Genomic DNA, 9,664 nt, shown 5'->3' on the forward strand with positions numbered 1-9,664 from the left:
GAACTATCGGTCCCGTTGTTTTCTCCTCCAGGCTGTTCATCAAGCCTATCTTATCTAGATAGATATTCAGAGATAGTAATATGCACCAAAAAACAAGGTATAGCAAGACAAAGCAACAAAAGAGAACACAATGATGACAACAACAAAGAAAACCAATGACCAAGAAAAAATAAATAAATTAAAAAACAAATAAAAATAAAAACTTGTAAATAGATCAAGGTTTGATTTTTGACCTCTAGGTGTGTCTTCCAGTCGAGTCCGATGGGGTGACATGCTCTGGCCCCAAAGTCTATCCTTTGCACTCCCTCAGGAGCTCCCTGTTCTGCTACCCCTGTTGCTCTGCCTCACGCCTTTAGTGTTTTGCCTCACTGTGATGGGGTCAGACCAGGCCAATCCCAACACTGACTCTCCAATGTTGTCCCCCATAGGGCCCTGGGTCAAGGAGGGTTAAATCGATTTTTAAAAAACCTCACAAAACCTTATGGATCACAAAGGCTTGTCCTCTTGTGCATAGGATGTCCATGAGTCAGAGGCTGACTTAGTGATACCTGATGACAACAGCCAAGGAAACCCTATGGAGTAGTTTTGTTCTTGTAACATGTGGGCTCACGATCAGTTGGGGTCAACTCAATGGCAATGTTGTTTTATTTTGAGAGGCATGATGACCTTAGAAATAATGAATAAAGGGTCTATACTGTGTTTCTCATGATGGAGGCATTTAATCAATAGTAGAGAATGTCATAATGAGGAGCCATGATGCCTTACTGGTTAAGCTCTTGCTGCCAATAGTAGTGGTTAAGCACTTAACTACTAACCCAAAGGTTGGCAGTTTGAATCTACAAGGCACTCTGTGGGGTTAAAGGTGTGGCTGTCTACTTCTGTCAAAATTACAGCCTAGGAAACCCTGCGGTTGCTGTGAGTTGGAATTAACTCAAGAGCATTGAGATTTTTAATGTCTTTATTTTATCAGGGGGCATAAAAAATGTGTTGAAACTGGAATCAAAATATAATGGAATTTTTGCATGGGCTTTTAAAACTGTCAACCTAGATAGAGATATGGTTGGTAGGCATTATTGGCATCCAACTAATCTAGAAATTTAATAGAAGTTAATTGTTTCAGTTGCCCTCCTGAGAGAGCCTTTCTGTTGGCTACTAAGGAGGGACAACATAAGGGTTATTTGCATTTTCTCTCTTTAAAAAATTTACTATTGAAAATATAATACATAGTCAATACCTTGGTTAATGTCTGGAAAATATTTGCATAAAGTTAGAAATAGAGCTCTTTTGGCGGGGGATCTGGAGCTGCCTAGTCTCAAGGTATAATGTCTGGATTTGAGTGGTATGGGCTGAGAGAATTGGAGTCTTAGTGATTACTTGTGAGAACTCTGACATTTCCGCCGAGATTCCTTCCTCTGTACTCCCTCCCATCGCACTTGGTATATCCTGTTGCGACCATTTATAGACGTGTATTTTATCATTGTATGCCTGTGGTATGATGGGTTGCTTTTGTATACCTTTTATAGCAATGGTCTTGTAACTCCCATGAAAAGATTGGGTGAGGCTATGCAAATAAGGAATGTATGGCCCAGTAAGGGGATTGGACAACATGCTAATAATACAAATAGTATCCATATTATCCTTGCAGGGGTCCAAAAAAACAAACTCAACCACCTTGAGTTGATTCCAATGCATACCAACCCTATAGGATAGAGTCGAGCTGCCCTTGTGGGAACAGAAAGCCTCATCTTTTTTCTGGAGAGGGGCTGGTGGAATACAACTGCTGACCTTATGGTTAGCAGCCCAACACGTAACCTCCTATGCCACATGCAACTTGGGTGCATGGAATCCTAAAGGGTGATGAAGCCGCTTTGTCATTCCGTTAGGCTGAAGACGAGCCATTCTAGAGAGGCAGAAGGAGACTTCACTATGAGCAGGAACAAAGAGCTAGCCCTGGAGCATATCCTCTGAACAAAGGCCCCTGCATTGAGAACCTCCTAGACCCAGGAGACAGAGGGCTGTAATACCAGAAATTGAATGAGTAGGCTAGAGAAGTGGTGGCAGAGAGACTATGGCAACAGAACCAAGAACTGATGGAAGACAGTGCAGTGGGCTTCCTGGCCTACAGAGGAAGGCTGATACAGTGGTTCTCCTGACCCATGGAGCAAGAGAGCTGAGTGCCTTTAGACCAAGACTTACTGGCTGAATAGGCTCCCTCTGGGCATTTATTTGGCAGAGCTTAAGAACATTTAAAACACTTGCCTTCTGGGCCAAAGGACCAAAGAAATGCCTACTTATGGGTACAACTGGGAAGATTTCTTGATCAAAGAACTGTTTCCTGAGTTGTTCCTGATCCTGAATTGTAACCTGTTACTTTCCTTATAAACTATAATCTTTAGTACCATTTTGAGTTCTGTGTGGTTATTGAAACAACTTATCATACACAGTAGAGAAGTAAAGAATGCCATCAGAGGGTCAGTGGGTATTGAATTGGTTTAAAAAATTGGAGAGGGGTTAATATCTGACCTCTGCTTCATAAGAATCTGCCTTGGCTTGTTGAGCATGGTTTTCTTACCCTTCATGTAAAGTTAGAAAATATCAGACACCCTACTGACACCATTTTTTACAAGGGCGAGTTACATGAGGATTATGTATTTTCTTCTTTGCCATTATTAGCTTCTTTAAGGAAGGGATACCGTTTTATTACTGTTAGTGCAAAGCACAGAGATGATCAGTTGGCCCTGTTAGGGTCACCTCCAGGAAGGCAGGGATTTTTGGTTTCTTTGGCTTGCTACTCATAGTGACCCTGTATGGCAGGGTAGAACTGCCTCTGTGGGTTTCCGAGAAGTAGCTCTTTATGTGAGGGCAAAGCCCCATATTTCTCTCATGGAGCAGCTGGTGGTTTTGAACTGCTGACTTTGCTGGTGGTAGCCCAGTGCGTAACTATTACTCCACCAAAGCTCCTTCAGGGTTGCTATGAGTTGGAATGAACTCTGATGGTAGTGAGCTTGTTTATTTGTTTTTGGTTTGTTTACTAATGTATCTCAAACATTAAAAGAGTGCTTGGCGCATAGTGGGTATCCAGTAAAGGTTTTTGTATGAATCAATTTTTATACCAAAGGCTAAACTTCAGTATTTTATTATTTATTTAGTTTTAAAAATCATTTTATTGGGGACTCTTACAGCTCTTATCACAATCCATACATCAAGGGTATCAAGCACATTTGTACATATGTTGCCATCATCATTTCCAAAACATTTTCTTTCTGCTTGAGCCCTTGGTTTCAGCTCCTCTTTTTTCTCCTCCCTTCCCTGCCCTCCCCCAGCCTTCCACCCTCATGAACCCTTGATCATTTATAAATTATTTTTATTTTCATATTTTTTACCATCTGCTGAGTCCCTTCACCCACATTTCTGTTGTTCATCCTTCTGGAGGTGGTTGCTGTACAGTTCTCCCTTTCTTCCCCATCTCCCCCCACCTTTCCACTACCCTCATGGTATCGCTACTCTCATTATTAGTCCTAAGGGGTTTATCTTCCCTGGAGTCTGTGTTGAAAGCGCTTATCTGTTCTACCTTGCCCCCAGTGTGCATGCTCTGGTCTAGCCAGATTTTTAAGATAGAACTGGTGTCCTGAGAGGTGGCAGGGGAGAGGAAGCATTAAAGAACTAGAGGAATGTTGTATGTAAAAACCTTAATGTTTTAGATTGTTCTTCTGGGACTGGATAAGGTTAGATTTGACTGCGGGGCTAGTACTGATGCTTAAGTTCATACGTCCTGCTGGGACTCCAGTCATCCTTAAGCACCTCACCACATTGGATTATTAGCCCCGTTCACACAGTGAAATGGGCAGAAAAGTTAGCAAGAAAGAATAAAGAAAATAATAGTCCCAATCACTTTATGAAATCAGAATGCAACCCAAGATTAATATGTAAACATCCTGTACTCGTAGCCACTTAACTCGTACTCCCTGCCATTGAGTTGATCCCTTTATAGGCTCTCCAAGGGTGTCAATCTTTGTAGGAGCAGAAAGCCTCCCTGTGCTGCCAGGGCTGATGGGGTCGAGTTGCTGGTGGGAGTAGCAGCCCAGCTTGTAACCCACTCTGCCCTGAGGCCGCCTCCTCCTAGCCACTGGTAGAGGGAAGGCTCCTGTGCAGAAGTTTAGTGCTCGGAAACCTGTGCGATGGAAGCTACGACCGCAAGACTAAATTTACAGCATTGTTTTTACATATTTAAGTTGGGCACATAGTTTAATTATTTTGTTACACATGATTTTATAAACAGTTTTATTGGCATATACTTCATGTATACAATTTAGTGGTTCAATCTATTAAGAAGAGTTGCACAATCATCACCATAATCAATTTCGGAACATTTTCTTCTCATACTCATTACTGTTAGCTCCCCATTTGCCCCCATCCTCCCCTGCATGGTGGCGGAGTGGTTACTGGGTTATTTATGATCCGAAAGGTCTGCAGTTCAAAATTACCAGCCATTCCTTGGGAGAAAGACAGGGCTTTCTACTCCTGCAAAGCATTACAGTCTGGGAAACCCACAGGAGCAGTTTTATCTTGTCTTCTAAGGTCACTATGAGGCAGCATCGACTGGATGGCAGTGAGTTTTCCCTTGCCATCACATGATGTTTTTATGAATTGGAAAAAAGTGAGATTTGATAGTTGAATTTCATTATTTAAGCACATATTCTTTCTTTGAAACCAATACAAATAAAAACTTTACATTTATAACTTTATGTAGGGATTTGTTATATATAATATAACTACAGAAATGGAAACATAAGCAGTTGATGAAGAATAACCAACAAAAATTTTGACTGTTCATTCCAAGGAAATGCTTTGGGCTTTTTAGTATTTTCATAATCAGTGCTGATTGTTAATTACTGTGGTGTTATTTATTGACATGATGAAAATAAATATAATAAAATGACAAAATATAGCATGAAATGAAAATGAATTATTACAAAGGACTTTTCATTAGTGCATGATTAAATACGACAGTTTTTTACATCTCAATTTTCCCCTAGATTTTAGGATTGTATAGGGAAACTTTTTGTAAAACTTTGCCACAGATTTACATGAAACAAGTATAGAATAGCTCAGGAAAATTAAAAAAGAAAGACCGTCAATAATTCCTGAAGTTTTGAAAACCTTACTGGGAGTATCTTTTCTCCTTTAGAGTTTCTCATTTTAAAATGAGAAACTCAAATTTGGAGATTGAACAAAGAACTATATTACTTCATCTCTTGATATGAAAGTTAATAAACAAACCCTCAGTTAAACACAGAAAACCCTGAAACAGATATCAAAGATATCAGTGACCTCACATCAGACTTAGCCTGAGAAGCATAATGCACCATTACATACCTATGGTTTTGAGAAACAGATGAAGAAACAAAACAGCAAAATTTCTCCAAAATACTAGCAGACATGCAGCTGATTGAATGAGGTAAACGTTATGAAAATTTATTATGGGAAGAACTAAAAATCTTGTGTCAGAATCAAGCATTTCCAATTCCACACACTTTTCAACAGACAAAGATTTCACTGTGGAAATGGAGTCAGTTATCGTATTGTATTTTAAAACCCCATCTATTTCATGAGGATTACCTAGGTATTGTGAGTTTTAGAATAATTTTCCTACAAATTAGTATAAGTGCTTCATTTTTAGAGCTATGTGCTAAGATGTTACAATGACCCTTTCCTATGCTGCAAAGGGTGGGGAAATTCTATGATCTTTTCATTCCATTTTTACATGAATTTTTAAAAGGCTCCCTTTTATAGCATAATTCATTTGAGAGAATAATCCATTTTACATACTAGGAATTTTTATTTCATACTTAAAACATTTGTTCTTTTCTAAAAATATAATTAGCTCATTAAATAAGATTTTTATGTAACCAACATTTCAATGTAACATTATTTCCAACTTCTAAAAAATATCCCTCATGACAGTGCATAGTTATCACCGTCTTTTTACATTGGGTCGGCCTGCACAAGATCTCTTTAGAGTGTTCAAGAGCAAAGCTGTCTGTTTGAGAACAGGTGCACCGAACCCAAGCAAGACGGAAGAAAGTGGTACATTTGCATGAAGGTTGTTGACAGTACCAGCGACTGTCAGAAGAATGAATACGTCTGGCATGAAGGCAGCAAAGCCAGATGCTCCTTAGGAAGAAGATGGTGGAGACATCCATCTCACCCACATCCTCTGAACATGTTAATCAGGAGAGACCAGTTCCCTGGCAAAGGAACGTGCCATTCAAAAAGATGAAGATCCTTGAGATGGATTGATGCAGTGGTGACAGAGAGCTCAAATATAAGAACAGTTGTGAGGCTGACAGGACTGCGTGGTGTTTCCTTCTGTTATACCTAGGGTCACTATGAATCCGAGCCCTATTTCCATGTGCTCACTTTGTGTGTTGTTGTCGCATTTTGTTGTCTCAAGATCTCCAGCTTTTTCATAAAGTTATTGCACATTTTATGTGGTGGGCTGCTAACTGCAAGGTCAGTAGTTCAAACTCACCAGCTGCTCCATAGGAGAAAGATGAGGCTTTCTGGACCTCTAACAATTTACAGCCTTGGAAACCCTAGGGAGCAGTTCTACTCTGACTCACTAGAGTCACCATGAGTTGGAATCATCTTGATGACTGGATTTTTTGGGGGTGGGGAGGGGTAGGTGGTTATTGTACACTTAGTAAACTACAGTATGGTATAAATATAGCTGGTATCGTCTATTCTGAATCAAAATCGTGGTTTACTATGTTGGGAATTAAACAAGAGGAATGATGTGGCATTCTTTGTCAAAAAGAACATTGCAGATTCAATCATGAAGTACAGTGCTGTCTATAATAGGATTATATCTGTCTTCCTTCAAGGATATTCAGTCAATCCAACTATTATCAAATTTGTGCACCTACCACAAAAGCTAGTGATGACGAAATTGAAGAATTCTACCAACGACTTCAGTCAGAACTTTGTCAAACATGCAATCAAGATGCATTGCTAGTTATTGGCGATGGGAATGCAAAAGTTGGAAACAAAGAGGAAGGAACAGTAGTTGGAAAATATGGTCTTGGTGCTAGAAATGAAGCTAGAGATCGCATAATAGAATTTTGAAAGACTAACGACTTATTCATAGCAAATACCTTTTTTCAACAACACAAAAAGCAACCATACACATGGACTCCTCCAGGTGGAGTACACAGAAATCAAATTGACTACGTCTGTAGGAAGGACATCATGGAGAAGCTCAAAACCAGCAAATAAAACCAGCTCAGGAGCTGACTGTAGAAGAGACCATCAGTTGCTCAAGGATTGCAACCTTCAGTATGGACTAAAAATCAATATTTAACACCCCCCCACACCCAAATCCTCCCAACTGGCCGTCGGTAATATCGTGATAAATGGAGAAAAGACTGAAGTTGTCATGGAGTTCCTTTTGTTTGGATCCGCAATTAATGCTCATGGGAGCAGCAGTCCTGATATCAGACAATGCATTGTATTTGTAAATCTGCTGCACAAGACCCTTTTAAAAGGGTTGTTGAAAAGCAAGGGTGTTTACTTTGAGGACTAAGGCTTGTCTGACCTTAGCTGGGGTATTTTCATGTACCTAATAATCATATGAAAGTTGGACATTGAATAAAGAAGATTGAAAAGGACAAGTGTGATTGACATAGTAGATGTGTGTGTGGATTGTGATAAGAGCTGTACGAGCCCCAGTAAAATGCTTTTTAAAAATATAAAAGGACAAAGCAATCGGTCTTAGAAGTACAGCCAGAGTGCTCCTCAGAGGCAAGGATGGCAAGACTTTGTCTTACATACTTTGGACATGTTATCAGGAGAGATGAGTCCCTGGAAGAGGACATCATGTTTAGTAGAGAGGCAGCAACAAATCAAAAGGGTGGGGGAGCCCCTCAGGAGACAGACTGACAGAGTGGCTGCAACAACAGGCTCCGGACCAGGCAGTGCTTTGTTCTGTTGAACACAGGCTGCTATGAGTTGGAATGTACTAGTTTCATCACCAAACTTCAATATCAAATATCACTTTTATATGAACTGAGAAAATAAAAAATCATGTGACTTGCTTTATTATGATAGTTGATTCATTGCCATGTTCTGGAACGGAACTTGTAAAGTCTCCAAGGTATGTCTGTATAGCTCTGTCTTACCTGATTTGTTCCTTCTTATTGGCTATTACTGATGGGCTGCAGTCACATTCTAAACTAACTGCTGCTTCTGTCATTGCTGGTGGTATTCTCCTCCACCTCTTTGCTTCTTGATAATCTCAATTCTCTTTTAAAAAGAATCAATGGTGGATAACCTATTGCTACAACCTTATGAATACTTGTACCAATGCCTCCTTGCTCATGTGCCAGTATATAACTGTTTTCCCCAGCTTGATTTAGTCAACTCTATCACTTAATCTTTCAACTGTTATAAATAGGTAGATAAAGTGTATTGGTATATCTAATCAAAGCCTGAACATCTGAAGGATGGGTTGAGATAAAAGAAGTTTGTTTTCAAACTAGCAGATGTAAAGAAGAAAAGAGGGATAGTAAATATTACCAAAGGACAGATCATGATGTAGAACATCTTTTAGAATGGCTCATGAGCTTAAGTCCAAGAATATCATTGGGTTAGTTAATTCAAGACAAATCAGGTCTGACTATTCCCCAGCACCCTCAGGCCCGATGCTGAGTAATAGACAGGGAGGTCAGGCCTGCAAGGAGACATGCATTAGCAGTTGATATTAAAGACATTTAAGGGTTAGGTTATGGTTGGCTGTGAATTTGATATGCAGAAGTGGTTGTGTAGGGGTGCTCCTTGTATATTGTACTTTTTTTTATCTCCCCGGTCTCCAAAGACTTTATTTTATGATCAGTGTGCTTTGGAAGGAGACATGGCATCAATCCTACTGCTCCCAACCCCAGAAGAAGAACTGTTCACAGGACAGGCACAGTGCCAATGGGCCCACGGGGATGGGACTGCTTTGTCCACCTCTTACTCATAGATCCAGTCATAACCACAAAACTTCTAGTCCATCAATTCCTCCGGCTTAAACCAGAGGCTGATTTCTTTCTCGGTGCTCTTGACCGAATCACTGCTGCGAATGATGTTCATGCCAACTTGAATACAGAAGTCCCCTCGGATGGTGCCTGCCTTAGAATCCACTGGGTTGGTCTCTTCCAGCATCACCCAGCCCGTCTTCACCACATTCAGTCCCTCCCAGACCACGGCCACAATTGGTCCCGAGTTTATGTCCTTCACCAGCCCTGGGAAGAAGGGGCGGTCTTTTGGGCCAATGTAGTGCTGCTTCAAGTGTCCCTTGGAGGCCTGAACTAGCTTCATGGCCACCAGATGGAACCCCTTCTGCTCAAAGGGCTTGATGATGTCGCCCACCAGGCCGTACTGCACGCCCTTTGGCTTGACGGCGATGAAGGTGCGCTCATTGTTGGCCATGGTGCAAGTCAGGTAGTGGGGGCGCGGGTGGCTGGATCCGTGGAGCTGGAGCAGAGCATATATTGTACTTTTTAAGAAATTAAAAAATATTTTTTTCCTTTTTTATTGTCTCTGTTACACTTTTTATTCTTTTTTTTTTAAGTCATTTTATTGGGGGCTCATACAACTCTTACCACAATCCATACATATATCCATT

At 40.5% G+C, this 9,664-nt stretch overlaps 2 protein-coding genes across 3 annotated transcripts in view; one reads left to right on the forward strand and one right to left on the reverse strand.

The window, feature by feature from the left end:
• The window catches only part of STK3 (serine/threonine kinase 3), a 290,300-nt gene that overhangs the window by 150,253 nt on the left and 130,383 nt on the right, over positions 1-9,664 (forward strand). The window lies entirely within an intron of this gene.
• Positions 9,043-9,468, reverse strand: LOC105979368 (nucleoside diphosphate kinase B-like). Its single transcript, XM_045286478.1, has one exon. The coding sequence runs from the start codon at positions 9,466-9,468 to the stop codon at positions 9,043-9,045; it is 426 nt and encodes a 141-aa protein (XP_045142413.1).

This window comes from Echinops telfairi, unplaced genomic scaffold (assembly GCF_000313985.2).
Source record: "Echinops telfairi isolate 266 unplaced genomic scaffold, ASM31398v2 ScPeMD7_1;HRSCAF=3_0, whole genome shotgun sequence".
Classification (NCBI taxonomy): Eukaryota; Metazoa; Chordata; class Mammalia; order Afrosoricida; family Tenrecidae; genus Echinops; species Echinops telfairi.